We start from the raw sequence: 25,554 nt of genomic DNA, 5'->3' as shown, positions 1-25,554 counted from the left end.
GCCTTTGTTTAGCTATCCAGAGAATAGGGATCTGCTCCTCCAGTGGCTGCTCTCCCTGTCTTCCCCTCTGGCCTGGAGGGAGGGAGGTGGCTGCTGCTCCTGCTGGGCCCTTGCTCCTGCTCCTCCCTCTCTGCTACCTGGTTGCTGGCTGGCTGGTGGACGCCCCCAACCCTCGGTTGCTGCTGCTCCTGCTACAGCCCCTTGGGGGGGCCTGCTGGCCCACTCCCTAGGAGAGGGAAGTGAGGGACCCCGCCCCAGCCCTTGCTGCTGCTATGGACACCACCACCACCACCACCACTACCACCTGGAAAGGGTCCTGCCTGGCTGGCCACTGGATGGTCTGCTGGAGCCGCTGCTGCTGTGCTTGCTGCCTGGGAGCTGCTGGAGCCTCGAGGTGGAGAAGAAGATGGTTTGCTGCTGGGGGAATGTGCAGAGACTCTGCAGACCACCGTGGAGGGGGCCTTTTAGACTGAGTTACTTTCCAATTGTGCTCTTGTGGTGGGGGTCTTGACTGTGTTTGTGGGGACACAGGGGGTGTGGTGTGGAGCCTGCCCCTGGTCCATCTGTATGCCCCCTGGTCCATCTGTGTGCCCCCCCTTCCCCCACCACACCACATTCATAGAAATAGGTTTAGATGTTTGTTTCTGAAATAAAGTTGAAATGTAAATTAAAATATTCTTTTTTTACACCTTGTTACAATTATTCCAATTTAGAAAATATCTTTTTTTCTTTCCTATTTTACATTGAAATTTCACAGGAGTAGAAAATTCTGACAGGAGTGAATGATCCCCATCCACCACCACCTGCTACCCCTGGGGCAGGGGCTGGGGAAAGGCGAGGGCTAAGGGTTGCCACGTGTCCAGTTTATGACTGGAACCTCCAGTTGAATAGGAAAACTGGCAGGGTCCAGTCAGCACAAAAAGTCCAGTTGCCTGCAGTGACTGGCCTCCAGCACTGGGGATGGGAAGAGCAGCAGCATTGGGAGGGGAGAGTCTGTGTCGTGGGTGTCACTGTTGTCACACCCCAATGGCCCCCTCCTTCAGGGAGGCCCTGGGAAAAGCAGGTCAACATTATATGTGACTAATGCTCTTGCAAGCATCGCAAAGCATTTTGGGGAGGGTCAAACGTGTGTGAGTGGGGAATGGAAGATTCCTTTGCAGGAGTACGAGAGGCCAAGAGTGGGGGAGAGAAAGAAAAAAGCAGAGAATGGGTTAACTTGGTACTTTAGCTAGCTTCATGTGAAGATAAGATGCTGACCCTGGCCCAAGGTCATGGGCTCGATGAGAAATCTACAGACGAGAAATCTAGTGTTGCCCAGTTGTGAGAAGAGGAGAACTAAGTGGAGCAGAGCTGCAAACATAGCAGCGAAAACAGAGCAAATGATGCGGTGATGGTGAAGGCCAACAGAAGGGAAAACAAATTCTCCAGAGCCGGTGTGTTTTGGGCAGCAAAGAAGGCCACAGCAAGCTGATTGGGACTGGTACAAAGAGCACCAGGCACAGAGGGCCCTGGACAATGACACCCCCAAAGGAACCCAGGACTTAAAAACCCTCCTGAGAGCTGGAGCAATTCAGAGATTACAGCGGATTCCCCGATGACCTAGGCCCAGGGCAAGAACTCCCGTCCACCCCCGCTTCTTCTTGCATTACACCCAGGCCTGGCCAGTCTTGGGTAGTGCGTGTGTGAGTATGAAAGTGGGTTAGGGCTTGGGGCGCTAATGCTTTCTTTCTTCCCCTGAGTGACATGGCAGCGTTCCCAGGACTCTCTGCTGTATTTTATTATTTTATTAATAAAGTTTTAAAATTTTAACACTTGGTGTGTTAAGTCATCTTCTCCCCAAATGATCCTGAGGTGTCAGCCTGATCACTTGATGCTCCAGGCAGATTGGTAATGAAAATCTGTAACACTGTCAGGGACAGCTCTGGCCTGAGCTGGGACCGGGCAGATTATCAGGGGAGCCGCGTTTTTACCCCCAGCACTGAGACTAGGACAGAAGAAAGGGTGGAGCATCCCGGAGAAGGTGACAATGAAAGTGAAGAGATGGGATCTGTCAGTCACATTGTAAAACGAGACCTCACCCGCCTCATAGTCTAGGAAAATCCCCACCTGGCTGGGCCTGACGCTCACAGGGAGGACCCAGGGGGAGGTAAGGGCCTTGTATTCCCCAGCACTCAGCCACACAACCCAGTATCCATCCGCCGGTGTGGGTGTGATCAGTCCCTTCCTGCGCACAGATTTCCTACAAATCCCCAGAGCCCACCTTGTCTTGTCTCCCACCTCCACCTCCCAGTAACGCCTCCCGCCCGTGAACCCCACAGTGCCCAGGACACAGACACAAGGATCAAATCTCTCAGAATTGTCAGGCAGATCCTGGCGTGTGCTTCTGAGTCTCACACATTTCCGATCCTCAGACAGGTTGAGCCAGGGATTAGCCGTGTCTGGATCCAGAGTCACGTCCACTGGGGAGAGAGTCACAGAGTCAGTGCCAGGGGCAGGGGCTGGTCACTGGGATCAAAGGGAAATTAAGCTGCATCCCTGTTAATTGCAGGGGGGGGGGAGGTTATTGCCTGAGCAGGAGTCAGGGTCCATCTGTCTGTGTGGAGACAATGAGCAGGAAAAGGGCAGGAGGAGCGGGGGAGGGTGGGAAGGTGTCAGTGGGGGCAGGGGATGGGAGGGGACAGGTTGATGCTGGGAGAGGAAAGGGGGGGGCAGGTGACAGGAGGAGGAGGAGGAGGGGCAGAGGGGAGGGGCATGCACAAGGACAATGGGCAGGCAAGGAAAGGGGCATGTACCAGAGAGGTTGAAGGGAAGGGCAGGTTCCCGGGGGCTGCATGGGGTGAAGGAAGGGGTGGACATCAGGGCAGAAGAAGGGGATGGACCCCAGGGGACACAGAGAAGCAAGGGAAGGGGTGGGCACAAGGGAGCAGAAGGATGTGAGGGAATGGGGGGGGCTCCAATGGGACAGAGGGAATCAAGGGGAGGGACTGGTGTCAGGGGGTGGGGGAGGATTGGGGGGGGGGGCGGGGGCCGGGCCCAGGGGGGGGGAGGGAAGGAAGGGGCAGGCACCAGGGGAACAGAGGGAGACAGGATCCTGATCCTGGGGGCAGAGGGGCTGGCTAGGGCAGGGGCTGTCACTAGTGGTTGGAGGAGGGCAAGAGGAGGGGCATGTGCCAGGGAGCAGAATGGGGTGATGGGGGGGGGGGACACAGAGGGGTAAGAGGGAAGGGGAGGGGCATCTGGGCCATAGAGTATTTTTGAGAGACAGGACTGGTTTCAAGGGAAAGAGAGAGATGAGGGGAGGGGTGGGCACCATGGGTCCAAAGGGTGGGCTAGAGAAAGGGCAGGTGGCACTGGGGGATGGGGGGAAGGGAATGGGCTTGCACCAGGGGACACAAGGGGTGGACAGAGGGGCAGGCGCTAGGGAGGCAGAGGGGGAGTAGAAGGAGGGGCTGGCACCAGGGGAAAAGGAGGGGGTGGGAGAAGGTGCAGGTGACAAGGGGACAAAGAGGGGTGAGGGTAGGACAGGTGTCAGAGGGACATGGGGGGCAAAGGGGTGGAGCAAAAACAAACAAAACAAAACAAACAAAAAAAGCATCCGTGCCGCCCTAGGATTGGGCACAATGCCGCCTCCAACAATCTGCCGCCCCAAGCACCATCTTGCTCAGCTGGTGCCTGGAGCCAGCCCTGATGACAGCAGCAGCTGTAGCAGGACAAAACCCTGGAGAGCTGCCCCCGGCTGGAGAAAGTGGATGCAGAGAATAAAGGCACAGTCTGAAATGACCCCAGCTCCAGGAGGGGATGGAAACTAATCCAAGCCCAGCTCCAGGAAGGAGGACTGAGGACTCCTGACTTGAGGACAGTGAGGAACCTGGAGCGAACACAGCACAGGGTTTTGGGCCACCTACCTGGCTTCCAGGGTCCCTGTCCCAGCTCCCAGGCAGCTCCCCATCCCCCCCAGCCTCCAGCTCCCCCCGACCTCAGGCTGTCTCTACCCTGTTCTGTTCCCTGGGGGGTGGGGGTGACCCAGGGCCCAACATGGAGCCATCAGGGTCACTACAATACTGTCTACTACACCCAGAAGACAGGCACAGGATGGGCTCAGGGACTTGCTGGCCCCACAATGGGACCCTCGTGCCCCCTCCCCCAATGTTTGCTGCTGCACTCGCTGGGCCTTGTCTGCACTCAGACCAGGAGCCCTTGGGGCTGGCAGCCCCTTGTTCTGTCTCTGCAGTGCCTGGCTCACTCCTGGGCTCTCTATCAATGATAACACTCACTGCCCAGTCCCTAAGGTCTGCATAACAGGGTGGGGCCTTCCCCATTGCACACAGTTATCCTGGGGCTCATGGATCCCTGGTTACTCTGCCCCACACATTCACCCAGTGACTCATCTGAGCTGCCGGACCCGGGTCCCTGGGGTCAGAGCACAGGCAGTCAAGTGGCACTGACTGGCCAGGGCTGCTGGGGTGGGTGGAAGGAAAGGGTTAATCCCAGCACCGTGGCACTTTGCTGCCTGGCCCTGGCTGGTCTCTGCCCTCTGGGTGCAGCACAGGGCGTGTGTCTCTGAGCAGGTCCCTCCCCACTCACCCGCCATTTTCCCCAGACACAGAGACTCCAGGTGCCGAGGGAAGGAGCAGCCCCAGCAGCGCCGCATTGGCCCTGGCACGGGCTGAGCCTGCGAGCGCAGCAGCAGAGGCAGCGGCAGAGAGAGGGGCTCAGCCATTGAGAGCAGCAGCGTCCCCACCGCAGGGGAGGGGTCAGCGCTGGGACAACAGGCCGGGCTGGGACAGGGGCTGGGAGCTCTGGCAGCGAGCGCGGTGCCAGCACCAAGAGCCCTGCTGGAAACCCTGGGCCTGGCCAGCCTGGAGCAGCCAGGGAGTCTCTCAGGGCCTGGGACCCTGCCCAGGAAGGAGCTTCTGGGGGGCTGACAGGAGGCTCCCCAGGGGTTGGTGATCCCCTAGAACGAGGCACTGAGGTGACTGGTTCAGGATCCCGACAGGCTCAGGGGCCAGGGGTGTGGAATGGCCCAGAGCCCAGCCGTGTTCAGGGTCCAGTGGGCACAGACTGTGCTGGGCTGGGAGCAGTGACCGGGGAGGGGAGCAGGGATGTGCTGGCTCCAGCCAGTCACACAGAGGAAGCTGCTTCCCCCACAGCCTGGGGTTCCTGCTCCCCGGAGCCCTGAGATCCTGGCCCTGCAGCCGGCACCGACTGCGCAGCCTCCATCGGCCGGGACAGACACACCCAGCTTGGCCCCTTCCACTGCCCCTGCTGGGGGGTGGGGGGGAAGAGAGGAGCGGCGGGGGTAGGATGAAAGGGCCAGTTCAACAATCACAGACCGAGCTCACTGAGCCTTCCCAGTCCCCCTCTCCTCTGCCTTAGTTTCTTCTCTGTCCCCCCTCGCTGTCAGGTTTGTGCCATTGCCGCCGGTCTCCGCGCTGGGGTTGTGGGGAGGGGTTTGGATGGGGGCAGCTCACGCTCAGCTGTTGTGACAGGGTCACACTCTTGTGAGTGAGTCTCACTCACTGAGCAGCAAACCACTGACCCAACCTCACACTGGGCTGTGCTCAGAGCAGACGAGGGGCCCGTAGGATTCAGCTTGTTACCCAGTAACACACGGCCCAGGTCAGACCACAGCAGCCAGACCGGCCCCTCCTCCAGCTCAGAAAGTTCGGCCAGCCTTGGCTAATGGGGGCTGGGGCAGTGCTGAGCGGTGGCCACACAATGCAGCCCTCACGTGTCCCAAGAGGAGAGAGGCACAGACACGTCATCTGTTATCAGCCTGTGCAGGACCCAGCACAATGGGCCCAGTCCAGGCCTCACAGCACCTGGCTCAGGGACATCCATTAACTCAGCCATGGAGGGGTCAGGATGTCAGAGTGATGGGGCCTGGTCAGATACTTGGGCAAGTACCAGCAGGTGGCTGTAAGTAGCAGGCAAACTGCCCAGCACTGAGCATATCAGCCTCCAGCTATCACACAGCTCCAAGCCTGTCAGCTGGGTCCATGCGTGTCCTGGGTTCCAGGCGCTGTTCAGATCCCCAGGCACAATACAGCTGAATGTCCCAGTAGAATCCACTCACCTATGAATCTCTTCAGTGCTTCCCTCATGTCAAGGGAAATTTTATACACGTTCTTCAGGTCAGTAGAAACAGCTTTTGGTTCCTGGAGTTTCACATTCTCACTCCTATGAAGAAAACGTCCCATCATCACTCAGCTGCTCTGTACACACATCATCCCAGAACCACCACCAGGAATATAAGAGTAATGAACATAGGAAACACACCTGCTCAATGTGCTTTTCACATCCTGAAAGGAAAAAGACAATCAATGTTCTGTATTAACACAATGTGCATAAAACTGAGGGAGTCTCGCTCTGGGCATCAAACTTTCATCTAGAAAACAGATCAACCCTCCCAGGCTTCACTGTTTTGTGCTAAAATCTCACACACCGTTTTGCATTAACACTTGTTTCATGTATGTAGGTGAGACAGGGATTTAGCTGAAGGGTTCTCCCTTTTCGGGACCCAGCCCATCAGTATCTGTGTTTATCGACTGTGTTGGGTCCAATGTTCTGGGGTCAGAGCAGGGATGGGTTTAGCTCAGTATCATTTTTGTATCATCCATTTAATCTTCCACGGCCTCACTGGGTCTCCAGGAGAATTCCCCTCTGACATGAACTGCGATACTTTGGAACTGATGGAGCCCTTAGCCGGATGTTCTGTTTGTCTGTAACCACAGACACATTTACTCTCATTGTTGGGATCCAGACCCAGGGATCTGAGTTATAATTCTGGATGGGGGGAGAATTTTGATGCCATCTCACCTTTAGCAGCTCGACAACTGGTTGCTGACACTTCTCCTCTATCTCTGCGATCAGCTGCTGCAGAGAGGAGCTTTGCCGGGAGAGTTTGGTGACATTTTCCCTTAGTCTCTGCAGAGTCTCCCTCTCCTCCTCCTCCAGTCTCTGCAGAAGCAGCTGCTTCTCCTCTCTCAGCAGCATGTGCAGTCTGTTAAATTCACCTGCAATCATCTCTCTCTTATTCTTCACTTTCCTCTGAAGATAGAAAAATAGGAAAGGCACAGAGAAAACGTGAGTCAGATGTTGAGTTACACAGACTGGGCCTCTGTCCATGAATCAGGGGATATTAGATCAGTATCACGTTTGTAAGGATATTTACTTCTTTGGCAAACGTACCATAAAGAGTTTGTTTTAGTTCAGAGTTAATAAGGCCAGTGCCATAGCGGGGTTGTCCAGGGTGCTTGGTAAAGCCAAAGTATGTTATTGCAGGTGGCATGGGATGGACACAGTGGAGTCTGGAGAAATCGAGGGAACAGGAGAGATATACAGGGGGCTGCACAGGGAAACCGTGGGGGGGATTTGGGTGCCAAGTGTTGGGCCCTCAGACACCAAGGGGAGCCGTCACAGTGAGATGTGGGCGATGCTCCTTCTTTGACAACCTGCTCCCAGGACTGCAAATTCAGAACATCGGGCTGGTGCTAATAGTGTTTTGGGGGCCATCCTGTGGCTCACATTGGTGTTGGGCGCCCAGGGCATTGTCAGAGCTGACTTTGGCCTCACCCAGCCTGGTTGAGTGCCCCATGCCCATGTGCCCAGTGCCCCTGGGATCGCAGCCTTTAGGGAGCCCACTAGGCTCACAGAGCAGTGGGTTGGCTGATGCCAGTTTTGTCCCCACCTGCTCCCTGAAAGGAGCCGTGGGAACGGTGCTGAACTGGTGCTGATCCTGGCTGGGGGAGGGGCTGGCTGCTCTGCACTGGCCTCTCTAGCTCCCCTGCAGCTCAGCACAGAGGTGCTGGGTGACCCTGGGGTGAGCCTGCCCCCCAGTGTGACTCGGGCCACAGTGATGTTGGGGAAAGTCCCTCTCACTCTCCCTGAGATGCCAACATGGCCAGGGGCTTCAGCAGCTTCCCCGGCCCCTGTCCCCTGCCCCGCTCCCTGAAACCTCAGTACGTGAACCCCAGCCCTTCCCCCCACTGGTCTGTGCCCTGTGCTGACCCCCCTCCCCTTCCCTGCGCAGGGCTCTAACTCGTCGGTCTGTCCGGCTCACCTGTGTGTGGGGGGGAAGGGGCTGTGCTCAGTGTCTGTGTCTGATCTGGCTAGCTCGGGTACTGGTAGTAGGGTGACCAGATCACCCAGGACAAATATCAGGATGTGGAGGGGGGCGGGGTGGGGTGGGGGGGCGGAGCAAACAAAAAAACAAAAAAAAAACGGCGGCAGAGTAAAGAAACAACCCCCCCCTTCATCCTCAAGCGCTGGAGGGAGGCCCCGGAGACGCAGGGGGAGCGCGGGGCCGGGTTGAGTGAGAGTCTGGCCTGGCCCCGAGCAGGCAGGGCTCAGTCGGGCGGTACCTGGAGGGAGAGTAGGGGGGCGGCAGGCCCCAGCCCCCCCGTCCCGCTCGGTTCCCGCAGGGGAACAAACGGGGCTGAGCTGCCGATGCCTCCGCCCCAGGGCCGCCGCGGGATTGCACCAGTTGGGCAGCAGCCCAGACGTGACTGGCCAGGGGCTGGGCGCAGCGTGCGCACTGCTGGGTCCCCGCAGCAGGCCCAGGCTTGGGGGGTTCGGGCCCGGGTGCCAGAGCCGCAGCCGCCGAGCTTGGCTAGCGGCCGCTTCCTCCCCCCGCGGAAGTGGATGTGGGAGCAGCAGCAGCAGCTGCTCCCGAGTCCCGCTGCCCAAGTGGGGAGAACAGCCGCCGCCTGGCCCTGCAGGCCACCCCCCTACTTAGGGTTACCATTTGTCCAGATTCTGCCGGACATGTCCGGCTTTTTTGAGTTAAAAATAGCGTCGGGGGGGAATTTGTAAATGTCCGGATTTTCCCCCCATGCAGAATGCGCGCGGCTGACAGGGCAGCCGGCCAGACCGTGCCACTCGCACGGGGCTCTGGCAGCCAGAGCCCTTCCTCCGCTTCCCCCTCCTCTCCCCTGCAACTTGAGATCACTCCCCTCCTCCCCCTCCCCCTCTCTGCATTCACAGATTGCTGGGCCGTTCGCATCAGGCCTCCGGCAGTCTGGAGCTCTTCCCCCTGCTCCCCCTCCCCTGCTGCCCAGCCTGTCCCTCCGCAGCACGCTGTTCTGAGCGGCACGGTAAAGGGGCCAGGGGGTCGGAGAAGGGGCAGGGAGGTTCTGGAGGGGGCAGTCAAGAGACAGGGAGCAGGGTTGGATGGGTCGGGAGTTCAGGGGGGGCTGTCTGGGGATGGGGGTGTGGATAAAGTTTTGGGCAGTCAGGGTACAGGTATGGGGTAGGGTCCTAGAGGGGCAGTTAGGGTGGGGGGGTCTCAGGAATGGGCAGTTAGGGGACAACGAACAGGGAGGCTTAGGTAGGGGGTGGGGTTCTGGAGGGCAGTTAGGAGCAGGGGTCCCAGGAGGGGGCAGTCAGGGGACAAGGTGGGGGGTTTGGGGAGTTCTGGGGGCGGGGCTGTCAGGGGGCAGGGGTGGGGAGAGGGATCGGAGCAGTCAGGGGACAGGGAGCAGAGGGGTTTAGATGGGTCAGAATTTCTGGGGGGGGCTGTCAGGGGGTGGGGAGTGGTTGGATGGGACATGGGAGTCCCGGGGGTCTGTCTGGGGGTGGGGGTGTGGATAAGGGGTGGGGCAGTCAGGGGACAGGTAGGGTCCTAGGGGGGCAGTTAGGGTGGGGGTTCTCAGGAGGGGGCAGTCAGGGGACAAGAAGCAGGGGGAGTTGGGGATTCTGGGGGAGGCAGTCAGTGACTAGCCTGCAGCTGGCTGTTGGGGCCATGTAGATGTAGCCTAGGGGCAGATTTTCCACAGAGCTCCACACCCACAACTGGGTTTGATGCTCAGAAGAGCTCAGCTCCCAGCATGGCCCCAGCCCAGCCAGCTGAGTGACTCTGAACCTCATCCATGGGGTCAAATCCTCCTCCCAGCTCCAGTGTCTGGCCCAGGCACGGGGCAGATTCACTGCAGGGATTGTGGGTGCAGAGCGAGAAGGAACAATCTGTTTCCTCCAGGCTGCAGAGAAGCTGCAGAGCTTTGTCATGGAGGCCACTGAAAACTGATGGCTGGAGCAGCCGACACACCATCCCCATCTGCAGGAGGGAAACAGGAGCCATGGAATAGTGGAAACACTGCACCCAATATGGAAAATTTGCCCATCAGAGATCTCAGGGGTGGGTCTGCACCACAAGGGCCAGGAACTGCCCCTCCTCCACCTACAGGAGCTGCTGCGCTGAGATCCCCACCAGAGACACAGCCTGATGCTGCCAGCACCCTGGATGGCAGGTACCATTGGCCAGGGGAGGCTGAGCCTCCCCAGACAGGATGCTGCACCCCTCCCTTTGGGGGCAGGCTGCAGACCTGCCGCCTTTGGAGTGCTGCCTGCACTTCGCCAGGAGTTCTCACTCCCGCTCTTCCCCCGAAGCCCGAAGCACCCGCTGCTTGCCCCCGTCAGCTGTGGAGGGGGGCACCATTTGCTTCTCTCTCTCCCCCCCCCGGCACTCACCCTTAAGACAGAAGGGGCAGAAAGGAGCAAGTGGCAGGTGAGGGGGCCTTGTGGGAGGGGGTTGGTGAGAGGAGCGAGCTGCAACAGTGAACAGTGAGTGGGGAACCTCTGGGGAGGGGGCTGAGTGGGAGCAGGGCATGGGGCAGAGCAGGAGGGGAGCGTGGGTGGGGCCTCAGAGAGAGGAGGACAAATGGGGGTGGAGCAGTGGGCAGGGCGATGATCCAGGCGCAGGGGAGGTTCCCGCACTCACGCCCGGCCTCCCCAAATGCCGGAGGGATGCGCTGCCCATGGTCGGCACCAACCCTGTGCAATGGAGCAAACAACCAGAGCAGGTTCATAACCTCATCCTGGAGCTTTACGGCCCCGTCACTCCTGGGAACGCTGCAGGGGGAAGGGGGAAGGGAGGAGGGAGGAATAAACCCAGACACCCACCTGCCACTCGGTGGTTTTCTCCTCCTCTTTAGACGTCAGAGCCAGGGCCTCTTCCAGCTCCTTCTTCAGAGGGCCCAGGGCTCCCTGGAGTTTCACCTGCAGGGGCATCGTGTGCGATAAACAGCCATTAGTCTGCCTGTCCAATGGGTGGACAGTACTGTACATATTGGTATTTCATACACCAGCAGTAAATACCCTGGAAGCGAGAAGCAGACTCGGCTCTGCTGGCCCCAAAGGCCTCATGGGAGCAGAGACGCCAGTCTCAGAGCAGGGGCTCTGCTTCCTGCAGACACTCAGGACTTCTCAGAGCCTGTGTTTGAGCTCAAGTTTCCCATCACTGAGCACAGGCCAGAGGGGAAACAGCTGGGAAGGTTCTGAACGATCCCTCCTGCCAGTGAGAGTGAAGAGGTTGGGACAGCACCTCGCTGCATTGTGCCCAGACCCAGGCCAGGAACAAGACCCCACCGTGCTCTCGTCTGTCCAGGCTCCCATGTGGCCTCCCTCAGGCAGCAGCTGAGCACCTGAGCCAGCGCAGTCCCATGAACTGTACAGGGTGAAGCTGTGATGTGGCTGGAGGTCAGTGAGGAACAGGGAACACACTCGGTCTGGGGGAATGTGCCACCCATAATTGTAACTGCTCCAGAGCTGAAATAACCCAGGGCTCTCTTCCCCTTTGACAGCGTGTGATTCCTTCACACAGCACAGCAACGTGCTCCTGCCCCGTCAGCCCCACTCTGTGCAACACCCCTGGCAGCCCCCGAGAGCACCCTCCTGAGATCTCCACATTTCACTCTCTCTTTTCTCTGAGCTCTCGAATTCTCTCCCCCTCTCTGCCCAAGGGCCTAGGCTGAGAGCAACTGGGGAGCTGCTTGCTGACACCCCTGTGGTGCTGCTGCAGGGAAGCAATGAGGGATGGACCCAGCAGGGACTACTGAGAGACAGGAGGTGGAAAAGCAGCCTTTGCATCCAGCAAAACAGCTTAATAAATGAGCAGGGATCAGAACTGGGGAGGGACAAAGGTGGCTGTATTCTTTGAAGCTCCACCCACAAAATAAGCTCCGCCCATGTGAGTCACCAAAAGGAGACCCCATGATATGTTCACAGGAGATGGTGCAATGTTCACAACAGGATGGAGTTGCTGATTGGCTCCAAGGGGCTCCTGGGGCCTGGTTCCCCTCATGGGGCTAGAACAGGGGTTCTCAAACTGGGGGTTGGGACCCCTCAGGGGGTCGCAAGGTTATTACATGGGGGGTCGCGAGCTATCAGCCTCCACCCCAAACTGTGCTTTGTATCCAGCATTTATAATGGTGTTAAATATATAAAAAAGTGGGGTCTCACTCAGAGGCTTGCTATTGAAAGGGGTCACCAGTACAAAAGTTTGAGAATCACTAGGCTAGAATTTACCCCTGGGCTCCGCTGGACTCTCTGGGCCTGGTCCTTCTTTACTGGGGGAAAAATCAGGAGTAGCATCTCCCAAACATCACCCGCTTGTGGCACTGGAAGGAGGGTCACTGGCAATAAATGGTGCCGAGCTGTAATTCTCCCTCTCTGCTCTCACATGGGGAACAAAATAATTAACAGTGTTGATATTTAAATGATCATTCCTGGGCACCTGAGCTCACCCCTCACTGAGGCGATGGGGCCGTTCACACCTCTCAGAGCTGCTGTGCCCAGCTCTCTGCATCCCCTACATCTGGGTCACAGTTTTGGGGTTTTCTTCACAACCAAAACAGCTGGAGACTCAGTTGAAAGCAAAGTGAAAGCTGAGATCCTGGAGAACAAGGCAGGTTCTTCGCTGGAGAAGTGCCTGTCAGTGAGCACAGAGGCTTGGGCCTGGTCTTATCGTAGCATTTAGGTCACCCTGGCTACTTTGCTGCAGTGCTGTAGCTGTGCTGCTGAAGCACCTGTCGTGTGGACGTGGCCTGGGAGTTCTTGGGGGAGAAACCTGGGGTCCTTAAGGGGTTTAATTAAGCAAAGTCAACAGCATTTCTTACCTTGTACTCCTGGGCAGCCTCCTCAGCGGGAACCACCGTGTGAGACTTGTGGTCCCAGGATTTCTCACACACCCAGCAAATAGTTTCTCCATCGTCCTCACAGAAGAGTTTGAGACGTTCCTCGTGTCTCTCACACAGATCCTCCTTTTGCCCTTTTCCTGGTTTTAACCCCAATTGTTTGAGCTTTTGTACGATGTTGTTCAGCTTGGTATTGGCTTTGAACTCCCCTTTCTGGAACTGGGCTCTGCACTGGGGACAGGTCAGGGGTGTCCCTGTTCCCTTTTCCTCACAGTACGGGGTGATGCAGGCTCGGCAGAAGTTGTGCCCACACACTATAGTCACCGGCTCTGTCAGATACTCCAGGCAGATGGAGCAAATGGCGTCATCTTGTATTTCCCCTGCTATAGCTGCGGAGGCCATCACAGCTGGGTGAGTTTCTGTTCTCTCTGCCCTTGGCTCTGCACTGTGTGGGCTTGTGCTGACACTGGGAGGGGCCGCCTGCAAGTATCCGCTAGTCCCAGCCACAGAAGGAGAAGAAGAAAAAGGAGGAGCCAGTAGGGGGAGGGGGAGAAAAGAGGGAAGTGAAACTGAAGGAGAGTAAAAGAGGGGGAAGGACAGGACGAGGGCAAGAGAAAAGGAATGGGGTGTGGAGCAGGGATGGGAGAACAGGGGGCAATGGAGAGGGGGTAAGAATATTAGCAAATCTGATGTATATTGCTGTAAGGCTGGAAGGGAGAGAATATCCCCTGCTCCACAGGCAGTAACTGTCTAACCCACCCCAACACCCACTGGGGATTGACGTGGGAACCAACTGCGCTTAGCACAAGTCTCTACAGCTGGAGCTAAAGAGTCAGTCTGTGAAGTTCAGAGCTGTAAAAACCCACAAACCCTGTGGCTCAGCCATCAAGGGGTGTGTGTGTGACACACACTCACCAGAGGGTTACAAGTGCACTGAGGGGATCTTTCGGCTCCCTCAGGAGAGGAGGGGGTGTCACAAAGCTCAGGTAGAAAGTCAGGGTTACTGATGCTTTGGAAATTTCTGTAAATATAAATGCTACAGAACACTAAGGATTCAAAGCCCCTCCCATTTTGAACCTCTCTATGCTTTGTGTGGCAAGATTTGGCCAAATTCCCCTGTCCTTTAGACAGTGTAAACCGAAGAACATTGAGGCTATGGCCTTGGCTACACTTGCAGCTGTACAGCGCTGTGAGTTAAACCTGCCTTCGTACAGTTGAGTCAGGAAAGCGCTGCAGTCTGTCCACACTGATAGCTGCCCAGCGCACTGTCATGGCCACATTTGCGGCAATTGTAGCGCCATTGGGAGCGGTGCATTATGGGCAGCTATCCCACAAAGCACCTTTTCCCATTCTGGCGCCGTGGGTTGTGGGAAGGGGGTGTGGGTGCGGGGCATTCTGGGTCCTGTCCCAACGCCCCGTGATGCATCACTTCGCATCCCAGAAATCCCTTTGTTTCTGTCCACCTTTGGCACCATCTTTCAACGGTTTCTGTGCAGCGCGATCTGTCTGCGGGAAATGGAGTCCGAACTGCTGAATCTTGCCAGCATGTCACGTTTGGCTGTCGAACTATTCCTTAAGATCCAAAGTGACAGTGAGAGTGAGGGTGAGGAGTCCGACGATGCTATCGAGACGCGTAATGCGTACAACATGAAATTGCTTGTGGCATTCACAGACATGCTCAGCACCATGGAACGCCGCTTTTGGGCTCAGGAAACAAGCACTGAGTGGTGGGATCACATCGTCATGGAAGTCTGGGATGACGAGCAGTGGCTGCAGAACTTTCGGATGAGAAAAGCCACTTTCATGGGACTGTGTGAGGAGCTTGCCCCAACCCTGCGGCGCAAGGACACGAGATTGAGAGCTGCCCTGCCAGTGGAGAAGCGGGTGGCTATTGCAATCTGGAAGCTGGCAACTCCAGACAGCTACCGGTCGGTCGCAAACCAGTTTGGAGTGGGAAGGTCGACCATCAGAATCGTGTTGATGCAAGTTTGCAGGGCCATTAATCGCATCCTAATCAGAAGAACCGTGACTCTGGGTAACGTGCAGGACATAGTGGATGGCTTTGCACAAATGGGTTTCCCTAACTGTGGAGGGGCGATAGATGGGATGCACATTCCTATTCTGGCACCACCCCACCTAGCATCCGAGTACGTTAATCGGAAGGGGTATTTCTCTATGGTTCTCCAGGTGCTTGTGGATCACCGTGGGTGTTTCATTGACATTAACACAGGCTGGCCCGGAAAGGTGCATGACGCACGCATCTTTTGGAACACTTGGCTGTTCAGGAAGCTGCAGGCTGGGACTTTTTTCCCAGAGCGGAAGATCACAGTAGGGGAAGTTGAAATGCCCATTGTGATCCTTGGAGATCCCGCTTACCCGTTAATGCCGTGGCTCATGAAACCCTACACAGGGCGACTTGACAGCAGCAAGGAACGGTTCAACTACAGGCTGAGCCGGTGCCAAATGACTGTGGAGTGTGCTTTTGGCCGTTTAAAGGGCCGCTGGCGATCTCTGTATGGGAAGCTGGACTTGGCCGAACACAGCATCCCCACGGTTATATCCACGTGCTGTGCCCTCCATAATATTTGTGAAGGGAAGGGTGAAAGCTTCACTCAGGCATGGACCTCCGAGGTTCAACACCTGGAGGCTGAATTTGCACAGCTAGAGAGCAGGGCTATTAGAGGGGCCCAGCGCGGGGCTGCAAGGATTAGGGATGCCTTGAGGGAGCAATTTGAGGCTGAAAACCAGTAATGATATCTGGTGCCCTGCACGGGAGTGAAGTGCAGTAGTTCCAATCTTTAGGAATCAGTGTTTGTTAAGCAGACTTGCAGTGCCTGTTTATTTCCTGGGCTAAGGAATCTTTTACTTTATGCAATAATAAAGAATGTTTTCAAAGCCAAAAAATCCATTTATTGAAAAGAAAATCCATTTATTGGAAAGAAAATGTATTTATTGAAAAGAAACACAACTGCTTGGGAATCAGAAAGAGCAAGGGGGTGGATTGGGGAACAGTACAATGTCAGATTCGCGTATGTCCTGTCTGGTGTGCTGTGCTGTGAGTGCTGCACTTCAGGATAGCTATACTGCATGGTGATGGGGGTTGAGTGCAGAGGGTAAGGGTCGTGGTTTTCAGGGCTGGGTGGTGAAGATACTGGTGCTGGAGGCAGCTGGTGGCGTGAAGAACCTGGAAGTTGGGGGAAATGGATTGGAGGTAACAGTGGGGCACAAGGGAAAGAGTTTTGGGACAAGGGCTGTGTGGGGGGCGTTTGCATTTGCGGTACTGCTCCTTCTGCATGGCTACGAGCTCCTGGATAGCCTCTGCTTGGCACTCCAGGATGCTTATGAGCCGATCCATGCTTTGCTGCCAGTGCTCCGTGCTTTGCCGCTGGTGCGCTGCGTTTTCCTGGCAGATCCTGCTTTCTCTCTTCCTCCAGTTCTGTGCTTTCTCATTCTCTTTAATAGATTGCCGCATCACTTCTTGCAGCATGTCTTCTTTGCTTTTTCGTGGTCTCTTCCTGAGTCTTTGCAGTCTCTGAGCAGGCGATAAGAGGGACTGCTGAGGTCTTAAGGTTGATGCAGCTGTATAGGTAAAATGCAACATTTAACAGAGGCAGCATTGTTTATACCAGACAGAGTAATGATTTCCCCCGCACTTAAGGAGGGCACACACAGGGTCTACACAATAGCATAATTTTCCCGTTCCAAACAGAGCACACATAACCCATGGGAGCCTCAAAATGGTGAATAAGGGGGACTGATTGTTTCAGGGCTGTAGTGTCCTCTGGGTTTCTGTGCCTTGGGGAGAGCCAACAGCTGCAGGGGGCACCTACACTGAACACTGTCCCAACATTTTCCACAGGAGTTCGTCCTGGACAATATCTCGCTGCTGAGGGTGACCTGGGAAGCAAGGGAGGGTCTTCTACTGCAATGCGGCTTCCGCCCTGGCCCATATGCAGCTTGCCTGTGTGCAGCAATGGTCCCCCCGCCCCTCACGGCACAGTGGCGCAGACACGTTAGCCTGGCTGGGACAAAGACCATGGTGGCTTTCCCGATAAACCTGCGCAAGAGCATTGCACACGTTCTCGATGAGACATTCAAAGAGATTACTGAGGCCAATTACCGCGATGTGATAAACCACATCAATGCGCTATTCCGCATCTAGGCATGCATGCCTAACCCTCCTCTCCCAAAGAGCCCGCACCGAAAAAATTCCTTCCCAAAAAAAAAACCGCTTACCGGGAACCTGCTCTTCTGTTTGTCCTCCACCAAGTACCGACCGCTGCGACTGGCTACCTTCCTCCTGGCTCGAGAAGAGCTCCTGGCTGCATGGCTCCAGGGATTCCGGGGTATCTCCATCCAGCCCACCACCCTCACTCCCGTTTTCCTCCTCCTCCTCCTCCTCACCTCCCCACACCAGCTCTGAAGTGTCCATGGTGGTGCTCGGAGTGGAGGTGGGGTTAACCCCAAGTATCTCATCCAGCTCTTTGTAGAATCGGCAGGTCGTGGGGGGAGCACCTGTGCGACCTTTTGCGTCGCGGGCTTTGCGGTAGGCACTCTGGAGCTCCTTCACTTTAATTCTGCACTGCAGGGCGTCCCGGTCATGGCCCCTTTCCATCATGTCCTCTGATACCTTCCCGAAGGTATCATAATTCTTACAGCTGGAGTGCAGCTGGAACTGGACAGCTTCCTCCCCCCAAACACTGATGAGGTCCAGCAACGCGCCATTGCTCCATGCTGGGGCTCGCTTGGTGCGTGGAGGCATGGTCACCTGGAAAGATTCGCTGATAGCACTCCATGCCATGCCTGGCTGAGCAAACAGGAAGGGGATTTTTAAAATTCCCAGGGAATGTAAAGGGTCGGTCACATGGTTGGTTACCTGAGGCCACGGCATTAGAGTTTGAACTGATGACCAGAGAGGCTAGAACAGGCATTGTGGGATACTGCTGAATACTTCTGGAGGCCAGTCACAGCGCATTGGGTGGCCATACTGGCGCCGCAGCACTGCAGCGATGGCACAATACATGGTATTCCTCTCAGGAAGGTGGAGTACCTGCAGCACTGTAGACATGGAGATACAGCACTGTAAGTGCCTTGCCAGTTTGTACGAGGAGTATGTTACAGCGCTGGGGGAGGCTTTATTGCGCTGTAACTCACAAGTGTAGCCAAGGTCTATGTCTACACTACACAGCTTTTAGCGACAAGGCTGTGTCGACAAAGCACTGTTTACACTTGCAAGTTTTGCCGGGGCAAAACTTTGTTGTTGGGCGGGGGGGGGGTGTTAAGCACCTGTGAACGACAAAAATTTTGTCATTCAATTGCAAGTGTACACTAAGCTATAGTCCCTGAAATCTGCCTTGCATGCAGGCACTCTGCAGGCAGGCAGTACAGTTACGATTGGCATTGCATGATGGGACAACTGATATTCAATTCCATACAGAGAACTACATTAAAAAAAAATTTCAGGTGGCAAAGTCAAGCCTGCAAACACTGTGAAATGCCAGAATTTAGGTGCCTGAACAGCCAGATCACCAGCATCAAGAGTCGACAGCTCAGGTTAGCGCATCATAGGCAGGATTTTTCGTGTAGTAACAGTAGCTATATTTCTCTGTGGGCTCTGTGGGAGTGTTGACATTGACCTCAATAGAAGCAGGATCAAGCCCTATATAGGGAATAGAATTTAAGGGCTTGGGGCTAACTGCTAGAAAGTTCCAGGTGCTGCACCTTGGTTTTTCCCAGAAGCCATTGATGTCCAGACTTTTTGGCTTACTCTGACAAGCTACAGTTGATCTCATTTTGAAGGCACAGCCTGAGCATCTCTGTTTTGATGGCACAGTCTGGGGACACACATTGTCAGGCTGTAGATGGATTTGGGTTTTTTCTTTGACCCCGCCCCTCATGGTTTGTGCAGCTGTATCCATGGATCTCAGCATGCTCGGAGCTGCACAACTCAGAAGGCCATGGGAAGGAAGTGGCTGGGAACATTCCCTTCTGGGAGCCCCATGACCCACTCCTGGGAGCACGCAGACCCAGAGCTCTTCGGGTTGGTTGGAGGAATTTATGGTGTCTGCCATGACTCGGAAAGCTGCACATCTCTTCAGATACCTGCTAAGAGCATCCTGACTGTTAACAGCAAGCGTTGCTGATGTCTGGCTCACAGGCCAGAGAGCTCATCTAGTGGGTTATAAAGAATGAGATATGGGAGGAGCACAGCTATGAGGAGAAGTTCATAGCAGGGTGGTTTGATCAGGGGTTCATGGGTGCACTGAGACCCCCAAAACCCGGCAATGGTGTCTTCTGTCCCACAGGGCTGGGCCTGGCTCCCTGTTGGGGGTGCTGTGACCTGGGGCCCCTGACCACTTGCAGCAGCACCTTCCACCTCTGCACTGTGACCCTAAACCCAGCCTGGGGCAATAGGGGGAGGGGCTGTAGAGTGAGCCTGCCCCTCACTCAGCCTGCAATGGGGAGCCAGGCACAGCCCCATGGGACAGGACACACCACTGCAAGATGAGTGTGGGCTGGACTTTCTCTCCAGCCTCCTGTCCTCTGGCCTCCCCTCAGCACTTGGCTGGGATTAGCGCTGCAGTGCTGAGGCAGCGGGTGCTGTTGTGGTTGGTCTGTGCCCCACTCAGTGGGCTGAGGAGAAGGAGGAGGACTGAATGGCAGAATGAAGTGGCAGTGGCAGTTAGGGAAGCCCATTTGTTCAAAGCCATCCACAATGTCACGCACATTGCCCAGAGTCACGGACTTTCAGAGTCCAACGGTCGACTTTCCCACTCCAAACTGGTTATCGACTGATTGCTAGCAGTCTGGAGTAGCCAGCTTCCATAGTGCCATCGCCACGCGCTTCTCCAAAGACAGGGCAGCTCTCATTCTCATGTCCTTGGACAGCAGGGCTGTGGCAAGCTTGTCACACAGTCCCATGAATGTGGCTTTCCTCATCCGAAAGTTCCACAGCCACTTCTTGTCATCCCAGATGTGTATGACGATGTGGTCCCACCACTCAGTGCTTGTTTCCTGAGCCCCAAAGTGGTGTTCCACTGTGACCAGCACCTCCTTGAATGCCGCAAGCAATCGCACGTCGTAGCTATTATGCGTGGCGAGATCAATGTCTCACTCCTCTTGCCTTTGTAGTTTAAGGAATAACTCCACTGCCACTCATGACATTGCGACACTCTGTACCTCAGGGGAAAACCCTGCGCCTCCATGTTCATCCTTATAATATGATTGTGTGGTATCCAATTCAAAGTTTGTCATGCCAGGTGTCTTTGGAAGGCTCATGATGCACTGAACATTGTTGTTATAGTAATGTTATAGCTTGTAATTTCACGTATATAGTTATGAGGCTGAAAATGTGTCCTCATGGCTTAAAAGAAGCCCAGGCAAAACTCTCCAGGAGCAGAGGGGCAGTACACACCTCATCAGAGGATGTATGGGACAAACCCAACCCAGCCTCAAAGGCACAAAGGACACTGGCCTAGGCAGCAACAAAGAATCTATTGGACGCTCAAGTGAATCAGCCCCCTTCCCTTGGTCAGTTTGGGACTGTGGTGAGGTAATGCTCACCTGACTCTGAATGGGGAGAGAGGAGGCAAAGCCAAAAGGGAAGAAATAACATAATAAAAGGGAGAGACCTTTGCCATGCTCGTCCTCTCTCTTCCACCTCCATCTACAGACACCACCACCAAGTGACTGAAGCGCTGATCAAAGGGGAGAGCCTGGCTGAAAGGCAACCAGCCAGTCTGTGGTGAGAAGTATCTAAGTTTGTAAGGGCACTGAAAGTGTTAAGATCAGCTTAGAATGTGTTTTGTTTTTATTTCATTTGACCTAATCTGACTTCTGGTACTTTGACTTATAATCACTTAAAATCTATCTTTTGTAGGTAATAAATTTGTTTGTTTATTCCACCTGAAGCAGTTCGTTGGTTTGAAGCATGTCAGAGACTCCCCTTGGGATAACAAGCCTGGTACATATCAATTTAAAAATAAATAAATAAATTTATGGAGATATCCTATCTCCTGGAACGGACCTTGAAAGGTCATCGAGTCCAGCCCCCTGCCTTCACTAGCAGGACCAAGTACTGATTTTGCCCCAGATTCCTAAGTGGCCCCCTCAAGGATTGAATTCACAACCCTGGGTTTAGCAGACTAAATGCTCAAACCACTGAGCTATCCCTCATATAAACTTGCAGTGTCCCTCAGGCATAACTGGACGCTGCAAGATGGAGGTCCCTAGGGTTGTGTCTGGGACCGGAGATATTAGCTAGTGTCATTCAGTTGAACCATCCAATCAGCGGCTGGCCAAAAGTGCTCACTCATGTAGCTGGGAGCAGCTTACATGCTAGTGGCTGTGTGTGAACAGCTCAGGAGTGGGGGTTCTCATAGCAGAGCAGGGTAAGGCTGGCTCCCAGAGTCAAGGATTGGAGTGACCTAGCAGATCACTGGTCTAGACAACACCAGGGGAACATCACCGTGTCCCATCTATGTGCTTGACTAAGCTGTCTGTAATATGGGGCTACTCATGCATATGTAACCCACTGTTTTTAGTGGATGTTGTGTGGACAGTAACAGCCGCCTGCTGCTGCCAGCTATTGTAACTAGTTCTTTTGTTCAAGTGATGAAGAGCTGTGCTGAAGTGATGAAAGACCAGGGTTCAAACCCTCGTGGTGATGTAGGGGATATTCCAACTATACTGAAAATGACTTTTATGTTCTAAACAGTAGGAAATGACTTGCCAAAAGCTCATTATCAACATTGTAAATAAAAAGAATTACTGTGGCAGTGGGGAGCATTGAGCATTTGCAAGGTTCCTATTTGCTAAGACAACCTAGATCCAGGGTGATGTCACTGTCCTGGGGAGCTGGCCCATGCTTGGAGATCAGTGATAGCTCCTGGGCCCCATATTCAGCATTATTCACATAGTTAAATGTGTTCAGAGCGTCAATGTGGTGATAGTTTATTGTCTGGGCAGATGCCTGGCACATTCCCCCTAATGGTTATGAGGGGGAACATCTAGGGTTTCCAGACCTCCCGATCTTATTGGGACAGTCCCGATTTTAGGGGACTTGTCCCACGTCCCGACCTTACCTTGGTTGGGACGCACTTTGTCCCGATATCGGGGGGACCGCGGCAAGCCGGCGCTGCCGGTGCCATCACCTCTCCTCCTGGGGGGGCCCTGGGGCAGCACAGCTGAGCTCCCGGTGCCGCGGTGCCAGCTGGCAGGAGCCTGTAGAATGCAGCCCTGCCCCAGGCACACAGAGGCTGTGAGCCAAGCAGGTGTGAAACCTGGAGACGAAAGGGGGGGACTCCCGGGGGGGGGGGGGTTCAGGGCGAAGCTGCGGAGAAGGGAGCGGGGGGGCTCGGGGAGGGGAGACCAGCACCAAGCCACTTGCATTTCTCCCTGTCTGCAACAGATTTGGGTTTATCTTTATATTAAGGGGCGAGTCACACTCCAACTCAATCTCCTGCGTAAGAACATGAAAAATTTTATATCATCACTTCTTGGAGTATTACTATGCTATGAAATTTTTACTGTGACCTTATGAAAATGTCTATTTGAATCTGTCTCTTGAACTGAAATATCGCACTACTGTGTATGCTACATTTCTGAGCTTGAAACAAAACCACGATAAATTTGCCCTTTTAAAGGAAAACTAGAGTGATTAGTTCCAACACCTTGGCTAGCTAGATAAATATTTATTAGACAAGAATATATCAAAATTACTTTTCTTCAGAAATAACTACCATTCTTTCCTTGGCTTTATAGCTCTGATATTAATGACACCTAAAAAGATTGAATAAAACTTTTCTTCCTGAAGGATTCTGAATGCAAAATGTTGGTCATTTTGGGCTAGGTGGATTCTTCCAGGTTTCAGGAATCCTCTCAAATACCCCATGGCCAAAAAAGTCACCCAAGTAGTAGTATGTTGATGCAGTCTCTGGATTTTAGCAATATTTTTGTTTCACCTCAGAAATAAAGTACAAAAATACATCAGATTTTTACAGTAAACATTTTGTAAAAGATTTCACATAGATAACTTTTTATAAATATTTAAAATAATAAGTGACATAAAATTCATCAAATTGTATTTGAGTAAGTATTTTTAAGATCACCTAACCGTCTTAGTGCAATACTTACCATTTTGGCTTTCCTAGGTTGAGAATCTCCCTTCACATACATAGTTAGCTTTATAAATATATTTAAAAACACTTGGATTATAAGAGAGAGAATTAAATCCCTCACCCAGTGCTCTTTGATTAAACTTTAATTTCCAAAATATTTCCCTTTATGTATTGGAACAGTAATAATGGTTTGCACCACTATATATCCAGACAGTTACATCACACTCATCACTATATCTTTAAACATGTATAGCATTTTTCTTCAAAGAATCTCAAATCATTTCACAAGGTTTATACCCTTACAATACACCTGAGAAGTAGCTAAGCATTATTAGATCCGGTATCCCAAGCACAAAGGGGCTAGTTAGAGGCTCTGTATTACTGCTGTATTACAATGAATAAATCATAATTATACAGATGGGGAAAGGTAAAGTAATTTCTCCAAGACCACATAATAAATCAATGGCAGAGCCAGAAATGGATTTGAGGAGCCCTGATTCAAATTTCCCCTTTCTAACCATAACAGCCACTATTGGGGGTGAGGGTTTGCCTTTTGTTTTCACGTAGAGCTTGTGAAAACAAAACGAACCATTTCTCAAGTTTGAAACTGAATGCAGGAATCAGAATATGAAGATCCTAGTATTAAAATTTACATTAGAAATAGTCAAATCTCACTGGTTTAAATTGTTCTAATAGCACAGGAGATGCAGTTTTATCATAAGTCTTGTGATATTTGGTATTTTGCTTAAGTTACAATCTGGTCTTAAGCAAAGCTGTTAATTGGACAAACTTGTGTTCAGTTACTGGTAATAGTTGAAGCCTGATCCTGCAAACGCACATGTGAGTAACTTTACTCCTGTGAGTAGTCCCTCTGAAAGTCAGTGGACCCACTCACGGTACTAAGCACTCTGCCCCTAGGCTTTAGTCACTATAATGTCCTAAGTGGGCCATAAGCCTGAGCCTTCCGGAAAGTCACTCTAGGCTTTAGTGGCGAAAGGACTAGCTATTCTGTCTGTTTTTAGAACTAGAGGTCACCAAATTAAATGAATAGGCAGCAGGTTTAAAACAAACAAAAGGAAGTATTTCTTCACACAATCAATCTGTGGAACTCTTTGCCATAGGATATTGTGAAGGTGAAGACTAAAGAAAGGAAAGAATGAGACCAGCAGAATAAGGACAGTGCACTTCAAAAAAAGCAGACTTCAACAAACTCAGAATTTGTAGGGAAGAAAATGGGGTGGGAGGAAATCTTAAGAGAAGTAGGAGTTCAGGAGAGCTGAGGGTTTCTCAAGGAGACAGTATTAAAGGCACAATGGCGAACTATCCTGATGCACACAACACACAGTCAATCTGTGGAACTCTTTGCCAGAGGATGTTGTGAAGGCCAAGACTATAACAGGGTTCAAAAAAGAACTAGATAAATTCATGGAGGATAGGTCCATCAATGGCTATTAGCCAGGATGGGCAGGGATGGTGTCTCTAGACTCTGTTTGCCAGAAGCTGGGAATGGGCAACAGGGGATGGATCACTTGATGATTACCCATTCTATTCATTGCCTCTGAAGCACCTGGCATTGGCCACTGTTGGAAGACAGGATACTGGGCTAGATGGACCTTTGGTCTCACCCAGTATGGTCATTCTTATGTTCTTTTCTCTGGCATAGCCCTGGTCTACATTTAAAATTTAGTTGGACTTAGATCTCTTAGAGGTGTGAATTTTTCATACCACATAGCGCTGTAATTAAGCCAATCTAGACCCTGGCTAGGTCGACAGAAGAATGTTTCCAGTAACCTAGCTGCCACCACACTGGGAGGTGTTTACTAGAGTGATGGAAAGCCCCCTTCCATTGATGTAGAAAGTGTCTACACTATGGTGCTGCAGCAGCGGAGCTGCAGCTGTGTAGCTGTAGCACCACTCCCGGCAGTGCTTACTTGAGGTGGCTCCCAGGAAGTGGCTGGCAGGTCCCTGAGGTAAGTGTCAGAGGCTGCATCCTCCTCCCCAGCAGAGTGTGTGCAGACTGGTCCACCTTGCTCATGGCAGAGCCAAGGAAAGGAGGCACCTGCCTCTGCACATGCTGATTCTACACAGGGCAGGCTGGGGCTGAGCACTGCTAGGCTGCTGCCCAGTTCACTTACCCACATTAGCAAGCAGGGATTGCCCCTGGTCGCGTACATCTGCTTGATGTACAATCGGGCACCATTGTCCCCATATTCAGGTAAAATTTTGCATTTGGTAGTGAAATAGAAAATTAGTTGATTGGGAATGTCCCATTAAACCCAACTGTGATCGGTTCTCTACTGGCATTTTTGTTTTTTCAGGTTGTTTTCCGGTGTAAAGCAAATTTACGGTAGTGTACGGTTCTGAACCACAGTGCATACCCTAGGACAAACTACAGCGGGCACGTAATAACACGTAAGAAGCACAGAGACTGCGCAGTTCTTTTCAGTGGCTAGCTATCTAGCTAACGGTCTTCAGCTGAAAACCCCACCTGAAATGGCAACGGCAAGGGAGGAGCCAACTACCAA

The 25,554-nt window shown here is 53.4% G+C and overlaps 1 protein-coding gene across 1 annotated transcript; it reads right to left on the bottom strand.

Annotated features, from left to right (window-relative positions):
* Positions 1-302: 302 nt before the first annotated feature.
* Positions 303-13,404, bottom strand: LOC117886943 (E3 ubiquitin-protein ligase TRIM39-like). Its single transcript, XM_034789112.1, has 6 exons — positions 12,894-13,404; positions 10,900-10,995; positions 6,820-7,050; positions 6,280-6,302; positions 6,077-6,180; positions 303-2,459 (listed from the first exon to the last, which is right to left on the bottom strand). The coding sequence occupies exons 1-6, from the start codon at positions 13,311-13,313 to the stop codon at positions 1,864-1,866; spliced, it is 1,470 nt and encodes a 489-aa protein (XP_034645003.1). The 5' UTR covers positions 13,314-13,404; the 3' UTR covers positions 303-1,863.
* Positions 13,405-25,554: the final 12,150 nt, after the last annotated feature.

Source organism: Trachemys scripta, chromosome 14 (genome assembly GCF_013100865.1).
Source record: "Trachemys scripta elegans isolate TJP31775 chromosome 14, CAS_Tse_1.0, whole genome shotgun sequence".
In the NCBI taxonomy this organism is placed as follows: domain Eukaryota; kingdom Metazoa; phylum Chordata; order Testudines; family Emydidae; genus Trachemys; species Trachemys scripta.
This window is presented reverse-complemented; position numbering and strand designations above follow the sequence as displayed.

Excerpts from the sequence above, each read along its gene's own strand:
- LOC117886943 (XM_034789112.1), bottom strand. The coding sequence starts at position 13,313 with ATGGCCTCCGCAGCTATAGCAGGGGAAATACAAGATGACGCCATTTGC. Across the intron at positions 10,996-12,893 it reads AGGCTGCCCAGGAGTACAAG|GTGAAACTCCAGGGAGCCCT; the intron begins GTAAGAAATGCT and ends ATGCCCCTGCAG. Across the intron at positions 2,460-6,076 it reads AGCACTGAAGAGATTCATAG|TGGACGTGACTCTGGATCCA; the intron begins GTGAGTGGATTC and ends CTCTCTCCCCAG.